General features: G+C 42.7%; 1 protein-coding gene across 1 annotated transcript in view; it reads right to left on the bottom strand.

Annotated features, from left to right (window-relative positions):
- The window catches only part of DGAT2L6 (diacylglycerol O-acyltransferase 2 like 6), a 29,163-nt gene extending 5,910 nt beyond the window's left edge, over nt 1-23,253 (bottom strand). Inside the window, exon 1 of the mRNA XM_064574204.1 lies at nt 21,606-23,253. Coding sequence (XP_064430274.1) covers nt 21,606-21,690 — 85 coding nt within the window. The 5' untranslated portion in view covers nt 21,691-23,253. The remainder of the gene's footprint in view (nt 1-21,605) is intronic.
- Nucleotides 23,254-24,478: the final 1,225 nt, after the last annotated feature.

The following is a 24,478-nucleotide window of genomic DNA, read 5'->3' as shown; positions in this document are numbered from 1 at the left end:
TGTGGAACTGCTAAGTCAGTACATACCAGCGGAGAGGGGCTGCCTGTAGTATACAGGCTGTTTGATGCTGCGAAGAAAACACATATTTAGAAAGTGCTTTTGGCCAACAGACACATGAAAAAGAGCTCAATATCGCTTGGCATCAGGGAAATCCAAATCAAAACCTCAATGAGATACCACCTCACACCAGTCAGAATGGCTAAAATTAACAAGTCAGGAAACGACAGATGTTGGCGGGGATGCGGAGAAAGGGGAACCTTCCCACACTGTTGGTGGGAATGCAAGCTGGTGCAGCCACTCTGGAAAACAGTATGGAGCTTCCTCAAAAAGTTGAAAATAGAGCTACCATATGATCCAGCAATTGCACTACTGGGTATTTACCCCAAAGATACAAAAGTAGGGATCCAAAAGGGTACACGCACCCCGATGTTTATAGCAGCAATGTCCACAATAGCCAAACTGTGGAAAGAGCCAAGATGTCCATCGACAGATGAATGGATAAAGAAGATGTGGTATATATATACAATGGAATATTATGCAACCATCAAAAGGAATGAGATCTTGCCATTTGCAACGACGTGGATGGAACTGGAGGGTATTATGCTGAGCGAAATAAATCAAACAGAGAAAGACATGTATCATATGATCTCACTGATATGAGGAATTCTTAATCTCAGGAAACAAACTGAGGGTTGCTGGAGTGGGGGGTGGGGTGGGAGGGAGGGGGTGACTGGGTGATAGACACTGGGGAGGGTATGTGCTCTGGTAAGCGCTGTGAATTGTGCAAGACTGTTGAATCTCAGATCTGTACCTCTGAAACAAATAATGCAATATATGTTAAGAAAAAAAAAAGAAGAAGAAGAAGATAGCAGGAGGGGAAGAATGAAGGGGGGGAAATTGGAGGGGTAGACGAACTATGACAGATGATGGACTCTGAAAAACAAACTGAGGGTTGTAGAGGGGAGGGGGGTGGGAGGATGGGTTAGCCTGGTGATGGGTATTGAGGAGGGCACGTTCTGCATGGAGCACTGGGTGTTATGCACAAACAATGAATCATGGAACACTACATTTAAAACTAATGATGTAATGTATGGGGATTAACATAACAATAAAAAAAAGAAAAAAAAAGAATAAAAATGATGGCTACCAAGTCGGACTGCTCAAAAAAAAAAAAAAAAGAAAAGAAAAAAGAAAGTGCTTTACTATGTTCAGTTTTGTCACATTCAAAACCCAGAAGGGGGAATATTATCTCTGTTAGCAAAGGGCCACAGTAGGCTTTGAAATATAAACATGACACAACTCACAAGCAGTGGGAATTAAATTCCATTTTAAAATCTGCATTCATAGGGTGCCTGGGTGGCTCAGTCATTAAGCGTCTGCCTTCTGCTCAGGTCATAATCCCAGGGTCCAGGGATCGAGCCCCACATTGGGCTCCCTGCTCCATGGGAAGCCTGCTTCTCCCTCTCCCACTCCCCCTGCTTGTGTTCCCTCTCTTGCTGTCTCTCTCTCTCTGTCAAATAAATAAAGTCTTAAAAAAATAAAATCAAATCTGCATTCATGAGAAAGAGGGGCTAAGTACACATACTGTGAAAGAAAAAAAGACCCAGTTAAGGGAATGACTTCTTTGGCCAGGTAACCACACCATGGTAGATATAATTTCCAGAGAAGGGAAAGAAACTCAAGAGTTACTTAGCAGTGGGTTTGCCTCTTGCATTTTGGACATAGATGAAAATAACAGGAAAAAAAAAATAACGAAAAAGATGGAGTGGGCCTTTTAAAAAAAAGTCATGTTATGGAGTAGAAGAAACCTTAGTGATAGGGCTGAATTCTCTTTGCAAGAGCTGGATGAGGTGGTTGTTAGAAGCATATGCTAATTAAGTAAGAAATAGGGGTGGGAGGAATTTGACAGGAAGCTTTTCCATGGATAAATGTCCTGCTACCTCTGACCCTCATAGAAGATGAGAGTAATTTGCCAGGTAAGCTTCAGAAGAAAACTCAGCAAGAATCATTATTAATTAAAGGTAGCGCAAGTGTATCATTTCTTTTATATCTTGCGTCAAATAAATTTAGTTTGTATCCTCAGTATTTAGGACCGTGCCTTGCACGCAGTAGGTGTTTAGCAAATATCTATAGACTGACTGAAAGATAAAGAAATGTTTTCTCTTTTCAGTAATAGGTAAACTTAAATGATTAGTGTTTAGGCAGCATTTGTGCTGTTTAAATGTGATGCTATTTAAAAATCATAGATGGATTGTGTGCCTTATATCTGATCTCTTTCCGTTATTCACAAGTCCTAATGGTAATCTAACCAAGGGCTATACTTCCATAAACACTATCCCCCTTGTGGAATCTATTTTGAACTGCAGGTGTGGCACCTCAGGAGACCATAAATGTCCTTTGAGGACAAGTCCGCCAAACGCAGCCTGTTTGAGTGTTTCCCTCTGGAAAGTGTCACTGGTGTCACAATGATGGAAGTGCGATTTAAAGAGATAAGAGAAACGGAGGCCAAACATGGAAGAGCTAAAGCTCAAGGAACAAGGAGTTTTGTGACAGAAAGCAAAGGTATCTGAGGCAAGAATGATGAAGAACAGCCATTTGTGCATATGGATATGTGACCTTCCCTTAGATATCATGCCCTGACACCAGGAGAGTCTTCCAAAATCTTGTCTGTGTTCAAGTGAGAAGTCTTAGTGTAAATTATCAAGGAAGACGTTCACATAAGGCAGGCTCTTAATTTAGTTTGTACTGAAGATGGCCAAGCCATTCTAATGGATGTGTAGTGTGGTATCTCATCATAATTTTAATTTGCATTTCCCAAATATCTAATGATGCTTAACAGCTTTCCATGTGCTTATCTGCCTTCTGTATACCCTCTTTGGTGAGGACATCTTTATTTCACTTTGGTCCATTTTTCAATTGGGTCTTTTTGTTTTGTTTTGTTTTTACTGGTGAGATTTAAGAGGTCTTTATACATTCTGGATACAAGTTCTTTGTTGGATATGCGATTTGCAGACATTTTCTCCCAGTCTGTGTTTATTTTTTTATATTGTTCTCTTAACAGGGTCTCTCTTAGAGCAAAAGCTTTTAATTTTGATGAATTCAAATTTATTATTTTTCCCCTTTACAGATTGTGCTTTTGATGTAAAAATCTAAGAACTTTTTACCTCACTTAAGGTCATGAAGGTTTTCTTCTATGTTTTTTACTAAAAGTTTCACAGTTTGTATTTTACATTTATGTCTGTGATCCATTTTGCGTTATTTTTTTTAGTAAGATGTGAGCTTTTGATCAAGGTTCATATAGTACATATGGATATCCAGTTGTTCCAACATCATTTGTTTAAAAGACTACCCTTCCTCCATTGAAATGCTCTTGCATCTCTCTCAAAGATCAGTTGGCCATAGGAGGGTTCAAGATGTGGTATAGAAGGATCTTAAACTCACCTTCTCCCATGAACACAACAACTCTGCAGCTACACAAGGAACAATTCCCTCTGGAAAGGACCTGAAAGCTAGCTGATCGGGGCCTCTATGACAAAGGATAAAAGAGCCACACTGATATAGGTAGGAGAGGTGGAGACACAGTCTAGCAAGAAACCCCCACATTCAGGAAGAGTGACCCACAGTTGGGAGGGGGTCTTATAATCTGGAGCTCGTCCCTAAGGAGTCAGGGGTTTGTGCCTCCTTTCAGGCCTCCCAACCCTTGGGAATTGCACCAGAGAGATGAGACCCCGAAGTGTCTGGTCTTGAAAACCAACAGGGTTTACTTCAAGGAGAATGATAGGAAATGGAAAATTCACTCTTAAAAGGGCCTGCACACAGACCTGCTTGCCCTGGGACCCAGCACCAAAGCAACACTCTGAAAGGCGCCTGGACCAAATGTGGAGGAGTCTCACGTATTCATCTTAAAGCACCTGCTGGAGAAAAAGAAACCTGTTTGAATGCTCTCCAAGGACGGAGGCACCAGTCGGTGTCATTTTTGAATTCTCCTGCTTTGTTGGTGTTGATACTAGCAGGTGATTTTTTCACACCCTACCTCTAGCATGCTAGCTCCGGTAGGACTGCCACCTGCCCCCCATGCACTGCAGGTGCAGCCTACCCCACTGCAGCTGGGCTGGCCAAGTGCCCCACCCCCATGTGCCACAATCATGGCCCACCAAGCCACAGCCAGCAAGCACATGCAGCCCATACAAAGGACACCCCTTGAGCACCTGGCTCTCTTGGCCAGGGGAAATGCATTTCTGGGCCCCACAAGTCCAAATCAATTGGAGAGAGAGTCTTTGGCAGGCTACCACCCACAGGGCACTGCACAAACAGCAGACTGAAACAAATGCCTAGTCTTCATGTGAAAAAGTTTTATTTTCTTGTCCTGAAGCTTCAGAATGAGGGGCAAGCTTCAGGTTTGCCACACATCCAGGGGCTACGGATGAACCCCCCAGGGAATACAGACAGGGAGACACCATGTTAGTGCCCTCCCTTTTCCTCCCCACAGCTGGCTGATACCACTCAGGCAGGAACTTAAAACCTAAAGCCACAATTTTTGCAGCTGTTGCCCAGGGGACACCTCCAGAGCTTCTTGTCTGGATATCGGCAGAGTTTATATTATAGACTCACAAGACTGTATATATTTGCCTACCTTAAAACTGTTGCCTGAAGATCTGGTTTATAATTAGCATGAAACTAAACTGTCTGAGATCTCTCTCTTTGGAACACTGACAAGTATTGGTCTACCCGCAACAACTGGAACCTATCAAGAACAAATCAGGCTACTTAAACAATTATAAAGGTCTGAGGAACAACCAAAAGCTAGAGAAAGGCTGAATGATAAATTTAATCTCCCACACAAGGCCACTCTTTAAGACTGGGAGAGATAGCTTGGGAGAGATAGCTGTTACATAGAAACAATCATAGAGGGTCAAGCAAAATGAAGACAGAGGAATATGTTCCAAGTGAAAGAACAAGACAAAAACTCAGGGAAAAAAGCCTTAAAAATGGAGATAATCTACCTGATAAAGAATTCAAAGTAATGGCCATAAAAATGCTCACTGAAATTGAGAAGAATGAACAAACACAGGAGAGCTTCAGCAATGAGATAGAAAAAATAATAAAGTACCAAACAGAAGTCATGGGGCTGAGGAATACAATAACTGAACTGGAAAATACAGTAGAGGGGCTCAACAGCGGACTAGGTAAAGCAGAGTAAAGGATCAGTCAATTTCATAGGGCAGAAAAACTAACACCAAGCAGCAAAGAGAAAAAAGTGAAAACAAGTAAAGGTAGCTTAAGGGATTTATGGAACAATATCAAGCAGACTAACATTTGCATTATATGGGTCCCAAAAGGAGAAGAGAGAGAGAAAGGGGAAGAAAACTTATTTGAGAAAATAATGGCTGAAGACCTCCATAACCTAGGGAGGGAAATAGACACTCAACTCTAAGAAGCAAAGAGTTCCAAATAAGATAAACCCAAAGAAATCTATATCAACACACATTATAATTAAAATGTCAGAAGTTAGATAAAGAGAGAGTATTAAAAACAGAGAGAATAGCCAAAGTAATCTTGAAGAAAAGAGCTGGAGATATTACAATCTCAGATTCCAAGATACTACAAAGCTGTAGTAATCAAAACAGTATGGTCTTGGCACAAAAATAGACACATAGATCAATGGAATAGGATAGAGAGCCCAGAAATAAATCCATGCTAATATGGTCAGTTAATCTATAACACAGGAGACAAGAATATACAAGGAGGAAAAGAGTCTCATCAACAAATGATGCTGGGAAAACTGGACAGCTACATGCAAAAGAATGAAACTGGACCACTTTCCAACACCATACACAAAAATAAACTTAAAATGGATTAAAGACCTAAATGTGAGACATGACCATCAAAGTCCTAGAAGAGAACACAGGCAGTAATATCTCTGGCATGAGTCATAGCAACATTTTTCTAGATACATCTCCTAAGGCCAGGGAAACAAAAGCAAAAATAAACTATTGGGACTACATCAAAATAAAAAGCTTTTGCACAGCAAAGGAAACAATCAATAAAACATTAAGACAACCTACTGAATGAGAGAAGAAATTTGCAAATGACATATCCGCTAAAAAGTTAATATCCAAAATATATAAAGAACTTACATAACTCAACACCAAAAAATAATCCAAATAAAAAATGGGCAGAGGGCATGAATAAGCATTTTTCCAAAGAAGACATACAGACGGCCAACAGACACACGAAAAGATGCTCAACATCACTGATCATCAGGGAAATGCAAATCAAAACCACAATGAGATATCACCCTATACCTGTCAGAATGACTAGAATAAAAAAGACAAGAAATAGCAAGTGTTGGCAGAGATGTGGAGAAGACAACATTCCACTGTTGGTGGGAATGCAAATTGGTGTAGCCACTGTGGAAAACAGTATGGAAGTTCCTTAGAAAATTAAAAATAGAATTACCATATGATCCAGTAATTCCACTACTGGGTATTTACTCAAAGGAAATGAGAAACACTAATTGGAAAAGATATATACACCCCTATGTTTACTGCAGCATTATTTACAATAGGCAAGATAGAGAAGCAACCTAAGGGTCCATCCATAGATGAATAGATAAAGAAGATGTTATATGTATGTATGTATATGTGCATCTATACATGATCTTGCCATTTGTAACATGGCTGGACCTGGAAGGTATCATGCTAAGTGAAAGAAGTCCGTCAAAAAAAAACAAGTACCATATGATTTCACTCATATGTGGAATTTAAGAAACAAAACAAACGAACAAAGAAAAAAGATACCAACAAAAAAGAGACTCTTAAATACAGAGAACAAACTGGTGGTCACCATAGGGGAGATGAGCGGGGGGTGGGTTGAAATGGATAAAAAGATCAAGAGTACATTTATCTTGAGTAATGAATAACGTATAGAATTGCCGAATCATTATATTGTACACCTGAAACTAATGTAACACTGGATGTTAATTAATCTTCAGTGAAAAAAGAAAACAAGCAAATAAAACCGAAGTGGTGAAAGGGAGAAACGTTCAACCAAGAAAACTCTACCTGGCAAGGTTATCATTCAGAATTGAAGGAGTGGTAGAGAGTTTTTTACACAAGCAAAATTAAGGGATTTGATCACTACTAAACTGGCCTTACAAAAAATGTTAAAGGGACTTCTTTAAGCTGAAAAGAAAAGGCACTAACTAGGAATATGAAAACATGCGAAAGTAAAAATCTACCAACAAGTGCAAATATATAATAAAGGTAGCGGATTAACCACTTAAAAAGCTAATATGAAGTTAAAAGATATTTTTTCTGTTAAGAGCAAATATATGATAAGTACTTCAGCTGCTCGGTGCACTGTGGGGAGTACTTTTTAGAGTACTGCAGGAGAGCACAGCCCAGGGATGGGGCCTGGAGCAACTGGTGCTCCACTTGAGAAGCATACAGGTATACTAGGCAAATGTATCCTACCATGACGATCACTGTCTTTGTTACCTTTTTTTGAACAAGCATATATCCATCCTGCCTAACCCTGACTTTTTGGAGCACCACAGTTGTCCTGGGAATTAATTGCATCCCATAGGTCATCCGACTTCCCATTTCTAAAATGGGGGTTCAGACCCTGCTGAACACTACAGGTAAGTCGATCTCTTGGAGTCCACTGGTGGAGAATGTCGAGTCAAGAGACTTACTACCATGACACCTGATTGATGGGCAGAGTGGGGAGCTCCGGAACGTGGCCTGATTGTGACGGGCCAGTAAGGACGGCCCTGAAATGTCTGTGGCCAACCTCTGGTACAAGAGTGGCCCACGGTACCATTGAGATCTGCCAGCTGTGGCTACAGGTTCTCAAGGGGGCATTCCAGAATAGAGTAGCCCATGTTGTCTGCCGTGCTTGATGATTGAAAATGATTAAAAATAGGGGCGCCTGAGTGGCTCAGTCGTTAAGCATCTGCCTTCGGCTCAGGTCATGATCCCAGGGTCCTGGGATGGAGCCTCAAATTAGGCTCCCTGCTCAGCGGGGAGTCTGCTTCTCCCTCTCCCTCCGCCCACCCCCCCAACCCCGCTCATGCACACTCCCTCTCTCTCTCTCAAATAAATAATCTTAAAAAAATAAAATTACTAAAAACATTTGAAGATATTTAAATTGTGAATCTATTGATAAAGGAATATTTATAAAAACTGAAACATAATCCTGTACTTACCTCCATGCATTAGCAATGTTGACTGTAATTAATCCTACATTAAGGAAACTACTGTGGGGTGAGTGTCCCATGGGGTGCACATTTCAAAGCTTGATTAATAGACACAGGCACCATGTTCCATCCCCATCATGGTGAGCCAAATGAATTGGCCTGGCTACCGCTGTGGTCACATGCTACAGGTTGAGCAAAATGATACCATATTTTGATGTGTGTGGGGACAACAATGTGGAAGCTAAAACTGACATATTTTATGTAAACTGTGTCTATTCTTTGATTATTAAAAATACTTTATTTGTTTGTTTATTTATTTATTTATTTAGAGTGTGAGTGGGGGTAGGGGCAGAGGGAGAGAGAGACTCTCAAGCAGACTCCATGCTGAGCACAGAGCCTGACACTGGGCTCAGTCTCATGACCCTGAGATCATGACCTGAGCCATAATCAAGAGTCAGACACTGAACCAACTGAGCCACCAAGGCGCCCCTTAAATTTCTATTTTCAACTGTTTTCTGCTAGTATATAGAAATGTGATTGATTTTTTTAAAAAAGATTTTATTTATCTATTTGAAGAGAGAGAGACAGCGAGAGCAGGAACACAAGCAGGGGGAGTGGGAGAGGGAGAAGCAGGCTTCCCGCCGAGCAGGGAGCCTGATGCGGGGCTCGATCCCAGGACCCTGGGACCATGACCTGAGCCGAAGGCAGACGCTTAACAACTGAGCCACCCAGGCGCCCCAAGGCAGACGTTTAAATGAGCTACCCTGGTGCCCCTAAAATGTAGATTCTTTTTTTTTTTTTTAAGATTTTATTTATTTGACAGAGAGAGACACAGCAAGAGAGGGAACACAAGCAGGGGGAGTGGGAGAGGGAGAAGCAGGCTTCCCGCCGAGCAGGGAGCCCGATGCGGGGCTCGATCCCAGGACCCTGGGATCATGACCTGAGCCAAAGGCAGATGCTTAACGACTGAGCCACCCAAGCGCCCATGATTGATTTTTATGTGTGATCTTGTATCTTGTAACTTGGCTAACCTCCTTTGCTAGTTCTTGGAGTTTGTGTGTGTGCGTGTGTTTTTAATAGATTCCTTGAGATTTTCTACAGACAATCATATCATTCAGAAATTAGGGCAGTTTTTTTTCTTATTTTTCAATTTGTATGCTTTTCTTATTTTTCCTTCTTCTTGTCTTACTACACTTGCTATGACTTTTAGTATGATGTTGAGTACAAATGGTGAGAGTGGACATCCTTGCTTTGCTGCCAGTCTTAGGGAGAAAGCTTTCAGTCTTTCATCAAATATGATGTTAGCTACATGGTTTTTTATAGATGCTCTTTATCAGGAAGTTTATTGAGGAAGTTTCCTTTTATTCCTAGTTTGCTGAGAGGTTTTATCATGATTGAAATGGAATTTTGTCAAATGCTTTGTCTACATCAGTTGATATGATCATGTGTTTTCTCTTCCTTTGTTAATATGGTAGTTTATATTGATTTTCAAATATTTTCACTTGCATTCCTGGGATAAAGCCCACTTGGCTGTGGTATATTATGCTTTGTATTGCTGGATTCAATTTGCTAGTGTTTGAGGATTTTTGCATTTATATATATATATATTTAAAGATTTTATTTATTTATTTGAGAGAGAGACTGAGAGAGAGAGAGCATGAGAGGGGGGAGGGTCGGGAGGGTCAGAGGGAGAAGCAGACTCCCCGCCGAGCAGGGAGCCCGATGCGGGACTCGATCCAGGGACTCCAGGATCATGACCTGAGCCGAAGGCAGTCGCTTAACCAACTGAGCCACCCAGGCGTCCCTGCATTTATATTTATGAGGAATATTGGTCTATAGTTTTCTTTCTTGGACCGTCTTTGTCTAGTTTTGGTATCAGGGTCTGGCCTCATAAATGAGTTGGCAAGTGTTTCTTCCTTCTTTTTATTTTCTGGGAAAGGTTGTGTAGAATCTGTGATATATCTTCTTTAAAATGTTTGGTAGAATTTGCTGTTGAAACCAGCTGGGCCTGCCGTTTTCTGTTTTGGAAGGTTTCTTATTTTCCAAACTTATAAATTTAATTTAATTAATAGTTATGGGTTATCTATTTCATCTTGTGTGACTTTTGGTTGTCTATGGTTTTTGAGGAAGTCTCCAAATATCATTGTTAGTTTGTCTATTTTTCTTTTCAGTTCTGCCAGCTTTTACTTCATATATATTGAAGCTCTATTGTTGGGTGCATCTACATTTGGATAGTTATATCTTCTTGGTAAATCGACCCTTTTAACCCTGGTCCTGGCTTAAAAAAATAAATTTCAACTTGTAAAGCCTCCAATTACTATTGATTACTAGCTTAAGTTAAAGATGGTACCAATATGAACTTAAGTGTGTCCTTTCTTCAAAATATCTTTGATTCATCTTACCTGCTCACTTTCCCCATACAGTAATAGCCAATATTTACTGTACACTCATCATGGAAAACTAAGCATTTTACATGCATAGTTTATTTAATCTTCAGAAAAACTCCATTAAGACAGCAACTAATCTCATTTAATACATGAGGAGCCCAGGTTTAGAGAGGTTAAATAACTACCTGAGGCCACAAAGCTAGCTTGTGGGTGAGCCAGGGTTGAGAACTCAGACTGTTTTACTCCGGAGGCTGCACCTTAACCTCTAAGCTCTAATTATTTTTCCCTTTAGTCAGTTACCAATTCCTGGCAGCTCTGTTTTCCAAACACCTTTCAAATGATTCTATTCTCCACTTTCATGCTACCACCCAGTCCAAGCCACCATTATCTTTCCTAGATGACTTTCAATGTCTTCTAAATCTTTTTTTTTTTAAAGATTTTATTTATTTGAGACAGAGAGAACGAGTGAGAGAGAGCATGAGCAGGCAGAGGGAGGAAAGCAGACTCCCCACTGAGCAGAGAGCCTGATGCGGGGACTCGATCCCAGGACCTGGGATCATGACCTGAGCCAAAGGCAGCTGCTTAACTGACTGAGCCACCTAGGCGCCCCTTCAATGTCTTCTAAATAGGCTCCCCGCTTCCATTTAGGCCCCGATGCAGCGAGCATGCTAAATGCAAATCTGACTGTCGCTGTACAGCATTTAACCAAGAACATGACTGGCTTGTCAAAGAGGCATTTCTGTAGCTTTGAAATTACTTACTGGGTCTAAATTGACTGTAAATATAAGAAGGTTTGGGAATAAATGGTAATTTAATAATTCAACATCAAACGTGGCTTCCAATGACTCCTAAGGTGAAGGCTCTTAAGGTCTTGTAATCTTGGTTTCGAAGGCACTCTGTGGTGGAGCCCCTGGCCACCCCCTTGTTTTCTGCATTCCACCATCCTGCTGTGTCTGTTCCTCCAACCATTCTGCTCTCTAGCCTCTGGGCTTCTGCGCATGCTATCCCTTTCACCTGGAAGAATCCTTCCTCAGCTCTTTCCTGGCTAGTTCCTATTCATCGTTTTGGCCTCAAAATAAATGTCACCATTGCAATATTTTGGAGCTCTCTTTGACTTCTTTCCCTTTCCAAAAAAATCTCTCTTCCATTCATTCTCCTGCTTCTATCTCCATTGCTACTGCTATGGTTGAAGGCTCGACCTCCTCTGGTCTGGACTGCAGTCTTTAGTCTGCTCTTTTTGCCTGCTGGTGTCTTCGCTTCTGGTCCATTTCCCATGCTACTGCCAGATTTTTTTTTTTTTTTAAAGCACAGTCATAATGCTGTTTGCCTTAGAAACCTTCAATATTTTCCCACTGCTGGCAGAAAAAAGTCTAAACATGTTATCCTGACGTATGAGGCCCTCCATGGACTATCCCCACACACCTTCCTAGCCTCATCTCTCACTACCTGTCCTGAAACTGCTTATGCTCTAGCCCACTATTTCTCAAAGCATTGTTCCCATACCACTGTAGGTATGCTAGGTGGTCTGAGGTGGTATACGGATGGAAAATTAATTTAATGTACAGTGAATAAAAGTGAACTTATGGTAGTAATATAAAATTTCTGTTAAAACACATTAATTTAGGGGCACCTGTGTGGCTCAGCCTGTTAAGTGTCCAACTCTTAGTTTTAGCTCAGGTCATGATCTTGGGGTCCTGGGATTGAGCCCCGCGTCAGGCTCTGCATTTAGCACGGAGTCTGCTTGACTGAATGAGGAGCCTGATGCGGGGCTCCATCTCAGGACCATGAGATCATGACCTGAGCCAAAGTCAGATGCTTAACTGACTGAGCCACCCTGGCACCCCAGAAGGTTACATTATTGATTTGTGATCTTTCTTCTTCTTCTATTTTTTTTATTATTTTTTAAAATTTTATTTCTTTTTTTCTAACCTTCCTATGTTTTTATTTTTATTTTTATTTATTTTTTTAGTATGTTCAGTTAGCCAGCATATAGTACATCATTAGTTTTTGCTGTAGTGTTCAACGATTCATTAGTTGCGTATAACACCCAGTGCTCATCACAACATGTGCCTTCCTTAAAAAGACTTTATTCATGGGGCGCCTGGGTGGCTCAGTCGTTAAGCGTCTGCCTTCGGCTCAGGTCATGGTCCCAGGGTCCTGGGATCGAGCCCCGCATCGAGCCCCGCATCGAGCCCCGCATCGGGCTCCCTGCTCGGCGGGAAGCCTGCTTCTCCTTCTCCCACTCCCCCTGCTTGTGTTCCCTCTCTAGCTGTCTCTCTCTCTCTGTCAAATAAATAAAATCTTAAAAAAAAAGACTTTATTCATTTATTTATTTTAGAAAGAGGGTGGAGGGGTAGAGGGGGAAGGAGAGGAAGAGGGAAAGAATCCCAAGCACACTCCGCACTCTCCCTCTCACCCTCCTGCTCATGTTCTCACTTTCTCTCTCTCAAATGAATAAACAAATCTTTTATTTCGGTAACAGCAATGAGTCAATTTGGAAAAAATGGTAAGCCATAATAGCACAGGTAGCAGCCAGCTGTGGAAAAAAACAGAGGATGGGATGCGAATGGCTGAAATAGGGGAAACAGAAGCGCAGCCACTTTAGTCTACTCCCCAGTCCCTTAACCCACCGTGCATTTTCACATCTCTGCCTTTGGAGATGCTGTTGCTTTATTCTGACTATCCTCTCCTCAGCTTTCTGCCTATCAAAATTCTCTCAGCCTTCAAGGATTAGCTGAAATGATACCCCCTTAAATGATATTTTTGGTGATTCTGTGCTTGGAATTAAGGGTTCCCTCTTCCACACACCTACGGCACATTACTTACGCTTCTCTTTGGTCCTGTTTCATTCTGCTGCTTGTGTAGTTAGTAACTCATATGTCTGGCCCTCTCCCTATTAGACAGTAAGCTCCTTGAAAACAGCCTTTAGCACAGTGCCAAGCACAGGGAGATGACTCATGATAAATATTTGTTACATTAAATTGTAACTCATGGAGAAGTTCTTATTTCAAAATTCACCAAGCAGCAGATGAAAGCTAACAGGGACAAAAACCACTAATGCTCTTATTCCAGACAAGGAAAGGCCTTCTGGGGTTCCAAGGTGTGTATGTGTGTGGAATGCTATAGGCAAGCAGCCAGGGTGAAGCAAAAATCCAGTGTCCTAAGTGGCTGGCCCACAGCCTTTAGAAATCCAAGAATGTGGTTAGTTTATCACAGATGAATTCCTGTGACTTTGTGATTACTTATTAGATCTACATTAACCATAAATATAAGAACTTGTGGAAATAAAATGTAATTTAATAATCCAACAAACTTGGAGGACACTTCATGTGAAATCTCTGTGCTAGAAGCCATGGGGACATGGTTGGGGACTGCAAGAAGGAAGGTGAAGAGAATAAATAAGGAAATGATGAAAATAATATACATGTGGTCATTGATACCATGTATTGAGCATTTATTATTAATAAGCACTCTGTTCAGCACTTAATATACATTATTTCATTTAATTCTCTCACAACCCTGAGAGGTAGATAATTTTCTTTCCTTCTTAAAGATGTATTTATTTATTTGAGAGAGAGAGAGCGAGCGAGAGAGAACGCGCATGAGGGAGGGAGGGGCAGAGGGCGAGGGAGGGAGAGGCAGAGAAACAGATTCCCAGCTGAGTGAGGAGCCTGATGCGGGGCTCCATCTCAGGACCATGAGATCAGGACCTGAGCCAAAGTCAGATGCTTAACTGACTGAGCCACCCTGGCACCCCGGAAGGTTACATTATTGATTTGTGATCTTTCTTCTTCTTCTATTTTTTTTATTATTTTTTAAAATTTTATTTCTTTGGGTCCTTTCTCTTTTCTTTTTTCTTAACCTTCTTATGTTTTTATTTTTATTTATTTATTTTTATTATGTTCAGCTGGCCAGCATATAGTACATCATTAGTTTTTGATGTAGTGTTCAACGATTCATTAGTTGCGTATAACACCCAGTGCTCATCACAACATGTGCCTTCCTTAAAAAGACTTTATTCATTTATTTATTTTAGAAAGAGGGTGGAGGGGTAGAGGGGGAGGGAGAGGAAGAGGGAAAGAATCCCAAGCTCACTCCACGCTGAGCATGGAGCCCGATGCAGGGCTTGATCCCACGATCCCTGGGATCATGACCTGAGCTGAAACCAAGAGTTAGAGGCTTAACCGACTGAGCCACCCAGGCACCCCAGGTAGGTAATTTTATTATCCTCATTTTAAATATGAAAAAAGTGAGGCTCAGAGTGCAAGCTTTGGGGAAAATAACTCCAAGCTTTAGGGAAAAAGTCCATAGCATTTGTGCCAAGAACTATTTTAGACACTCTGTGTGTGTTAACTCATATTAATACAGGTAGAAAAGAATGTTTTTGTCTTCCAGGAACTCACATTCTAGTGGGGAAGATTGATACCATAAATAATGGATACATTCCAGGGGGTGAAAACTATATAAGTCAGGGTTCAAATGTCATTTTTTAAAAAAGGTTTTATTTATTTGAGAGAGCAAGACAGATTGCGAGAACGCGTGGTGGGGAGGGGCAGAGGGAAAGGGAGGAGCAGGCTCCTCAGCAGGGAGCCCGACGACATGGGACTTGATCCCAGGACCCTGGGATCACGACCTGAGCCGAAGACAGATGCTTAACCGACTGAGCCACCCAGGAGCCCCTCAAATGTCATTCTATGGGAACCCAAGCAGAAGACCATTCCCTACTACTGGGGAACCTAGAAAAAAGCTTTTTGTAAAGGGTAAGATTTAAGTTGGATTTTGGAGGAAGAGCAGGATTTTGACAGAGAGATTAGTGGAGAAAAGGCCTTCCATGCATGAGGAAGAACTCAAAGACCTGTAGATGGAGGAGTCCGAGGCCTATAACACCATAACCTGCAAAAGTACAGGGAGCATGGGAAACCATGGGGTAGGAGATGATGGAACTGGGAAGGAAGCTGGGGAGATTAGGCCTGATGCTAGAGGGAAGATGAAGCCAGTGAAAGTTACTAAGCAGAGGAACAGCATGATCATATCTGTGTATCAGGAAGATAATTTGGGATAACTGGTAGCAAGAGAAACTGCAGGCAGGGAATCAGCTAAGAGTTGCAGTAATTTAGATGAGAGGCAATGGGAACGTGAAGTAGGTTACTATTTATCAAACCAATTTGAAAGGTACTAGGAGGGAGAAATTTCAGAGTTTGGCAGTTGATCAGATGTAGGGGATGAATGAATGGTGCCTTGAAGGAGCCTGTGGGAAGACTGGGAATGTATCAAAGTCTCTGTTTGCCTAATTTTCTAGGATCTAGTTACTTGTTATTCTTCCTGAAGGTGTAATGAAGTCAGAACTTAAGGTGCCTGTCTCAAAAGTGATTGTCATTCTTCTGTTGATCAAATGGCAAGGTTGGCAGTGTCTTATGAGGTGGGGTGGCTGGGCTCCAAATAATGTCAATTTCTATAACAGAAAGGAAGAAAATGAACATCTATTGAGGATTTTTTTTTTTGCCTCTTTGATCTTCACAATAGTCGTTAGAGGCAGATATTATGTTCTGTTTCTACAATGGGGGAGAATGAATGACTTACTTGTGAAGGTCACGTAAAAAATAAAGTGACTTACTTGCACAAGGTCACATAGCAAGCAAGTGGCAGACCTGGCCCGTCTGACTCCCAAGACTGTGTCCTATTTTATGTAGTATCAGAAACCAGAGAAAGAAGGAAGGCCTAAAAAAACAAACAAAACAAAAAACAAACCAAAACCGAAACACACACAAAACAAAACAAACAAAAAACAAAACAAAACAAAAGGATGACCAGGAGAGAGAAAAAAGAACAAGAGATGGACTTAAGGTCTCTACTGAGGAAGAAGGAATCTAGAATAATCATCAATTTATTTTATTTTTTTAAAAGATTTTATTTATTTGAGAGAGAGATAGAGATAGCAAGAGAGAGCATGAGCAGGGAGTAGAGAGAGAAGGGAGCCTGACGCGGGGCTCAATCCCAGGGCCCTGAGATCTTGACCTGAGCCGAAGGCAGACGCTCAACTGACTGAGCCACCCAGGTGCCCCAGAATCATTAATGTAATGTCAAGCCTGGTTTTGTGAGAAATATAACCATGACAAGACCTGGCTCCTGTTCTCATGGGGCTTATTGGATAGAGGGGGCAAAGGATATAAGGGCTGTTACCTAACCTATTTTTACAAATTGCTTCGGACTTTCAGAGGTGATGTAGTCTTGGGTTGTCTAGGAAATGTTGCAGAGAAAACATGACTTCAGCAATATCTCAAAGGAGGGGTTGTCCATGATTAGTCCAGCAAGAATGATCAAAGCATCTTTCTAGTGGAGGGAATAGTCAGAGCAGAGGTGAAGGAGTGGGAGAGTACCCTTTACATTTGTTCTGTGAATAGCCTGCCTGGAACACAAGCTTCATATAGGGGAAGAGTAGGGTGATGAGCTGGTAAAAGGTTAGAGCCAGAGAGTGGAGGAGGGCCTTGAATGCCCAGGCTAACACATTTGTACTTCACTGAGTAGGCAGTGGGAAAACACTATTTTTGAGCAGGAGAGGGCTGTAATCAAAGATGTTTTCTAAAGGCTCTACTGGAAGCAAGCAGTGGAATAGACTGGAAAGGGTAGAAAGTAGGAGGTAGAGGGCCAGGAAAGAGGATATTGCAACAGTTTAGGTAGATGGTGATATAAGCCCAGAAAAGAAGAGACAGATGGAGAGTCATCCTCTAATGGAAGCTGGCCCTCAGGAGGGCTGTCAGGGCCATTGCCTAATTCTAAGGTTCATGAGTATTTGTATTTCACATCTCCTGCAAACTGTCTTTCCATTCCTCTCTTCTCACCTTTCCCCTCCTTCTTGTCCGTCTGCCCTTTTTTCTCCTCTTTCCCCCTATTTTGTTTCCCATTACTTTCAGTGACGCTCAATAATCAGCCATGATTCTGAACATCATTTGGGAAGGAGAGGCACTGAGGGAGGCTCTGAGCAAGACAGAGGAATGAAGGAAAGCGGGTGAGAAAGAGAAGAAGGAAATGAAGAAGGGAGGGAGAGAAGAGAGAGAGGCAAGGAAGGGAGGGAGGGAGGAACACTTTTCTATATGGAGCATTTACTGTAGACCAAGCTGAGAGGATAGGGATACTGAGGCTTAGAGGGATCATAATACTTGTTGGAAGTCACACAGCTAATTGTAGTCCAAGTTTGACAAATTCCAGAATCCACGTCCTGTTCACCATGTTTCGCTGTTTCTCTTTTCTGCCTTCCTGAGCCCCTCAACTTGGTGTAATGTTTTTTTCCCCCTGAAACCCTAATATTAATTCACTGTGACCCTTTCTTTCACTTACTACAGTCTGTCTTCCATTGTAGTGACTTGTGTATGTGTCCAGCATGATGCATAAACTGTGTACAGCGGTGGAATTAATGATTGCTTTATCTTTGTTCCTAGATAGTAAGGAGTTGGTACTTGACTCACTGTAGGATCGACATGGACAGTCGCTGTCTTATAATTAGTATTTGCTCTATAACTCTTGAATAGATGTGAATATCCTTAGGCACCTCTATGGGCATCTCACACTGTTAGGTGTTACAGCTACCTTGGTAACCTCCAAGACCCAGGATTCATGTTGTAACTTCTAGCATAATCACTAAAATAATAGAAACAGGATGTCTAGCGTCTAAACTAGTAGAGGAAGACAAATGGAATGATAATCAATTTAAAAGTAGTCGAGACAAATGGACAACAAGCAGACAGGCATACGAAAAGATGCTCAACATCACTAATCATTAGGGAAATGCAAATCAAAATCACCATGAGATATCATCACATTCATTAGGATGGTTCCTGGTAAAAAACCAAACAAACAAAAAAAACCCCCCAGAAAATAAAGAAGTGTTGGAGAGAATGTGGAGAAATTGGACCCCTTGTGCACTGTTGGTGGGAATGTAAAATGGTGGAGCTGCTATGGAAAATAGTATAGCAGTTCATCAAAAAAATGTAAAATGGAATTTCCATATGATCCAGCAATTCCACTTCTGGGAATATATTCAAAAGAATTGAAAACAGGATCTCAAAGATATATTTGAACACCCATGTTTATAGAAGCATTATTTACAATACTCACACAATGGAATATTATTCAGCCTTAACAAGGAAGGAAATCCTGTCACATGGTACAACACAGGTGGAACTCGAAGACATGGTAAGTGAAATGAGCCAGTCACAAAAGAACAAATAGTGCATAATTCCACTTATATGAAGTACCCAGTGGAGTCAAGTTCACAGAGATGGAAAGTAGAATGGTGGTTGCCAGAGGCTGGGGGAAGGGGAAATGGTGAGTTCTTGTTTAATGGGTAAAGAAGTTTCAGTTTCACAAGCTGAAAAGAGTTCTGGAGGTGGATGGTTGTTGGTGATGGTTGCACAACACTGAATGTATTTCATGCTTCTAAATGTACACTTAAAAATAGTTAAAACGATTGATTGGATGTTATGTGCATTTTACCACAATTTTTAAAAACGTTCAAAAATACAGGCGAAACAAAACATTCACATCTGTTATTAGTGTTTTCACTTGAAGACACGTAGGTGCCATCATTGGTCCCTAATATCCCCACTCCACACCCCTCCAGCTCTTCCAGGATGACGGGAGCCTAGTAAGATGGGGGGTGGGCATTATTAGGAGGCTGTTCTCCTAGGTTCTCACCTCTGGGCCCTTACATATTCAGTGTTGGATATGCCCTCTATCCTCATCCCTGTCTAGAGACAGTGTCCTTTGAGATGAGGAGAGGAAGAGAGAAAAAAAATACTTAAAAACAAATCATTTTGTGGTCAAAAAATGAAAACATTTTATTGAAGAGAGCTTTCTAGAAGAGCCAGACAGACCCCACCCCTATAGGATCAACTTACACAGTTCTTCCTCTCTGGACCTCTTTTCCCTGCTCTCTAATCCCCATGTTTGCCCACTCTTTCTGGGATCCAGACTTGAAATGGTGGCTGTCACCGTGATGCCAAGTCTTTTAGGACATTCCTGTGCCCCTCATTTTCCTAATTGAGGGCTGGAACTTTTTAAAGGGGTCTGTCTGAGGAAGTTAAGATAAACGCAAAGGGAAACAAAAAGAAAATATGAAAGACTAGAAACAAGTTTACAGAAATATCGCTTCTTTTTAAAAGATTTTATTTATTTATTTATTCATTTGAGAGAGAGAGAGAGTACACCCGAGAGGGGGGAGGGTCAGAGGGAGAAGCAGACTCCCTGCTGAGCAGGGAGCCCAATGCGGGACTTGATCCCGGGACTCCAGGATCATGACCTGAGCCAAAGGCAGTCGCTTAAACAACTGAGCTACCCAGGCACCCCAAAATATCACTTTTTTTAAAAAAAAGATTTTATTTTATTTATTTGACAGAGAGAGACACAGCGAGAGAGGGAACACAAGCAGGGGGAGTGGGAGAGGGAGAAGCAGGCTTCCCGCAGAGCAGGGAGCCCGATGCGGGGCTCGATCCCAGGACCCTGGGATCATGACCTGAGCCGAAGGCAGACACTTAACGACTGAGCCACCCAGGCCCCCCTCACTTTTTTTTTTCTTAATACAGTTAGAGGTAGGCCATAGATAGACTAAGAGCTCAGCATGATTTGATTTCAATAAGGCTCAGTAAGTCATCACCTTTTGGAGGTCACGGACCCCGTTGGCAGTCTGGTGAAGCCCAGAGACCCCTTGTCCGAATAATCTTAAATACCCAAAATAAAATATACAGACTTACAAAGGAAATGCATCATATTACAATGCAATTCTCAAAACATTACAAAAAAAAGTGATATAGTGACCTGGGCTTCTTGGTTTATGCATTAAATAACCAGACCTAATGGTGGTTCCAATAACTACTGGAATTTTGAGGTAGTCATGAGCATAAATGAAATTTCGAGATGCCTGCAACAACTGGCATGTGAAAATGCAAACCTGTGATGTCTATTAGTGACAAATTCACTGGTACTGCTAACATTTCTGTGGTTAAGACCCTCTGCTCTAAGGGACCGTATAGCCTCCCATAGACTGGCATTGGCTGCCTTCAAGATGACATTTCTCCCCATCCAGTTTCTTTCTTTTTTTTTTTTTAAGATTTTATTTATTTATTTGAGAGAGAGAATGAGAGAGAGCATGAGAGGGAGGAGGGTCAGAGGGAGAAGCAGACTCCCTGCCGAGCAGGGAGCCCGATGCGGGACTCGATCCCGGGACTCCAGGATCATGACCTGAGCCGAAGGCAGTCGCTTAACCAACTGAGCCACCCAGGTGCCCCATCTCCCCATCCAGTTTCTAAGCTTGGTCCTTGTAATTGGCTGCTCATGAAGTACTAGTTTCTGGCTGGGAAAAGCTGAGCGCTCACAACCCATTTGCCCAGCACTGATAATTGCCATGCTTTGAGTCCACCGCACAATTGGCACTTTATTAAAATTCTAATGAGTCACTCAGGCAGCTCCCAGACTTCCCAGAATTTTCTCACCATAGTTTTATACTGGAAAATCACCTTCTGCCTCCCTAGTAACACCAACTCTGCAGGCCACCGCCACCTCTGCTCCCATCCCTGAATATGACTCTTTCCAGCTAGGTCGGAGAGAGATGGGCTAAGTGGGTGATAGGTATGAAGGAGGGCATTTTTGGGGATTAGCCCTGGGTGTCATATGTAAGTGACGAATCACTAAATTCTACTCCTGAAACTAATATTACACTATGTGCTAACTAACTGGAATTTAAATAAAGACCTGAAATAAAAAAAGAACGGGCAGTCCTGAGAAGGCTGCGGTGATCTTTAAACCAGAACAACCACAGCTTCACTCATGGCCTTCAGGCCCCTCAGCTGGAAAGAGAGAAATCTAATGAACTCAACAGTAGCCGTCTCTCTGCGTGGGGAGGCACAGTCCTTCCCAGAGAGAGGGGACCGGCCAAATAAGCTCTTTGGAGCCTTCCTCATCTGGGGGTTCCTGGTCTTTTTCTTGGCCTGTTCCCATGTGCTCTCCAGCCCCTGGGATTCACTCACCTAAAAATACGTAGACTGGGAGCCACTGCAAGACAGACAGGGTTTGGAGGCATTCCCGAAGATCTAGTCTGGAGAGGGAGGCCATGGCCGTGGTGTTCTTCTGCTGTGGCAAGAAGCCCAAACAGAAGGCCTGCACCTCTAAAGCTGAGCTGATTATAAGGTGCTTCGCTCTAGTCTCTTATCACGGAGCCCCTTTAGCTGTTGAAGATTTGAGGTTTGACCTCACCTTTACTCCAGTCTTCCCTTTTGTCAGCCCTGACCCCGCCCCAAGCTTCCTACACATACCAGGTTTCAGATCACCCCATCTAATCTCTCTAATATCGCTCTAACATCTAGCCTTTCTTCACGTGTGTTCCATTATAACAAGGCAGATCTGGCCTTGGGGAGTTTCTGGCGGTGTGTGGGGAAGTCCCTGATAAATGAGCGCAGGAAAAGAGACCATTCTCTCAGAGACCTCCAAGAGACCTCCAAGAGGATCTCTGAAAAGCAACCTACTTCCCTGCTTAAGGAGGGAGACCTGGTGATGATACTTGTTTCTGCCCTAGATGCTGATCTTTGGCTCCTGTCTTCTGCGGAGACCTACCCAGTCAACCTGGGCCTTTTTCTGCACAGATAGCGAGACTTCTCAGATCCGTCCTGGCGCCTCTATTCCCAGGGGCTCTGTGTCAGCAGCCAGATACCATATGATAGAGCGGGAGGAACATTTCACAGAGCGCAGACCTGGGTTCCAGGCCCGCCTCCACCATGTTATTCCTGTGACGTCTTCGCAAATTGCTCTCTCTCTCTCTAGATCTCAGTTTGAGCATTCGTCGTGGGAAGGCAGTGTAGTGGTTAGGGACATGGATTTGAGAGCCGGATAGCTGGGGTGCAAATCTCGGCTCTGCCGCTTACAAGTTGGTGAACTTCTGTGCCTCAGTTTCCCCATCTGTAAAACAGGGATAGTAATAGTAGCTTTTACTACTAATAGTAGTAATAGGGCTTTTCTGAGGATTAGATGAGTGAATGAGTGGAAAGTGCGTAGCATAGTGCCTGGCACACAATAGGCACCGTGTTAGTGTTTCCTGTTATTATTCGTTGAGTTGAGTTAATGCCTATTGAACATCTACTATGTTTCAGGCTAAGAGGCTGCTTCTACGCACTGCCTTTACAAAATTAAAGACCGTCCCCAGGTCCCAAGTCCTCTGGATTTATTATTTTTTTTCTGTAACTGTCTACTGAGTGACTACTGTTTGCCAGGCACTGCCGTAGGTGCTGAAGATTTGGCGGGGAAGAAGATGGAGATGATTTCTGCCTTCACTGAACTTATAGTCCAGTGGAGGAGATAGACATTAAGCAAAAGAAAATCACAGAAATGTCTATGCACTTGAATGTGTCATAAGTGTCTTAAAGGAAAAGGCCAGGATTCTCAGCGTAAGGTCTTGAATATAGAAGGTGCTCAAAAAAATCTTTTGAATGTAATCAAAAAGGTTGCTAGGAAAATCAAATACAAAAGCGGTATCAAGTATCCTACAAGTGGGAAGAAACATTGATTCCTTAGCCTTTTCCAGGGAGATTAGCAGAATTCTGTCTTCCTCCCTAAATCCCACTGTGGTTCAGAGCTCCCTAATTAGACTGACTAATGGGATGTTTCAGAGTTGGGACGCCTGGGTGGCCTAGTCAGTTAGGCGTCTGCCTGCCTTCGGCTCAGGTCATGATCCCAGGGTCCTGGGATGGAGTCTCGCATGGAGCTCCTTGCTCAGCGGGGAGCCTGCTTCTCCCTCCCCCTCTGCCTGCCACTCCCCCTGCTTGTGCTCTCTCTCTCTCTTTCTGACAAATAAATAAATAAAATCTCAAAAAAAAAAAAAAGACTAACATGTTTCAGAGTTAAGCTTAGGGAACTTTCTTGGTATGCTGCTGGGGTGTGCTTTCATTCCCCAATGTACCCTAGATGGCCACCTAGCATGTTACCCCATTTGTCCACTTCCTCTTTGCTTCTCTTCCCCTAGCTACCTGGGGTTCTCAAACTGCTTATTGGGGCTACTTGGCCACATACAGGGTGAGATGTATTGGAGCACATCTGCTCAGAATTTTCACGAGAAGAGGGAAAGAGGTAAGTGAGGCAGGCCTGGGTCTTCTAGGGGAAAGCGCAGATGTGGAGGGCTAGAGTCTCCAGCATGGACAAGATCCACAATGTTGAGAGCTCCACATCTCCTTATAGATCAGCTCTCTACCCTCCTTCACTTTCAGACGGGTAAATGGAAGAGGCCTAGAAAGGACTCAAGGTCACACAGGGCGCCAGAGGCAGGGCAAGGACAGATCGATTTCCATTTCTGTCTCCCTAACGTCCAGCTCAGGGCCTCAAGTACAGAGTAGATCCCCAAGGAAATGCTTGTGGGCCAAATGAAGGTGATCTGGTCTCCTGGTTCCTCAAGCACGATGGACAGGCAGGGCCGGGCCAAGCCCCTGACTGGCCACTCTCTTCTCCCCAAAGCAGAGAACATGCTTCAGCGCTGGCATTTTCTACAGCCACATGGACAAGTGTTACAGAGATAGCAGGGAATGTAGAACAAGCAGGAAGAAGCGAAGTAGGCCAGCAGACAAACCCTGAACAATCAGCACTCAGGATTTCCCAGTTACAGTTCATCCAGCCAACCAACAAAAGCCTAGTTGCCTTAGATTAAGCAGTAGCAAGAGAAAGGTGGCCGAGAAGCACAAAGGTGGGCCAATTTCATGCGTAAAACATTTAAGGCTGATGGGATTCTAACCCTCAAGAAACTCACAGTCCAGGGTGCGAGGTAGACGTAATCACCGACACCTGTGGGGTACTGTGAGGCACGCAGAAGAGAGAAGCACCCACCAGCCCGAGGAGATCAGAGAGGGCTTTCTGGAAGAGG

This window comes from Mirounga angustirostris, unplaced genomic scaffold (genome assembly GCF_029215605.1).
Source record: "Mirounga angustirostris isolate CCGP_5_RB_7025 unplaced genomic scaffold, mMirAng1.0.hap1 SCAF_11, whole genome shotgun sequence".
NCBI classification, from domain to species: Eukaryota; Metazoa; Chordata; class Mammalia; order Carnivora; family Phocidae; genus Mirounga; species Mirounga angustirostris.
Note: the sequence above shows the minus strand (reverse complement) of the source record. Positions and strands in the feature narration are given on the sequence as shown.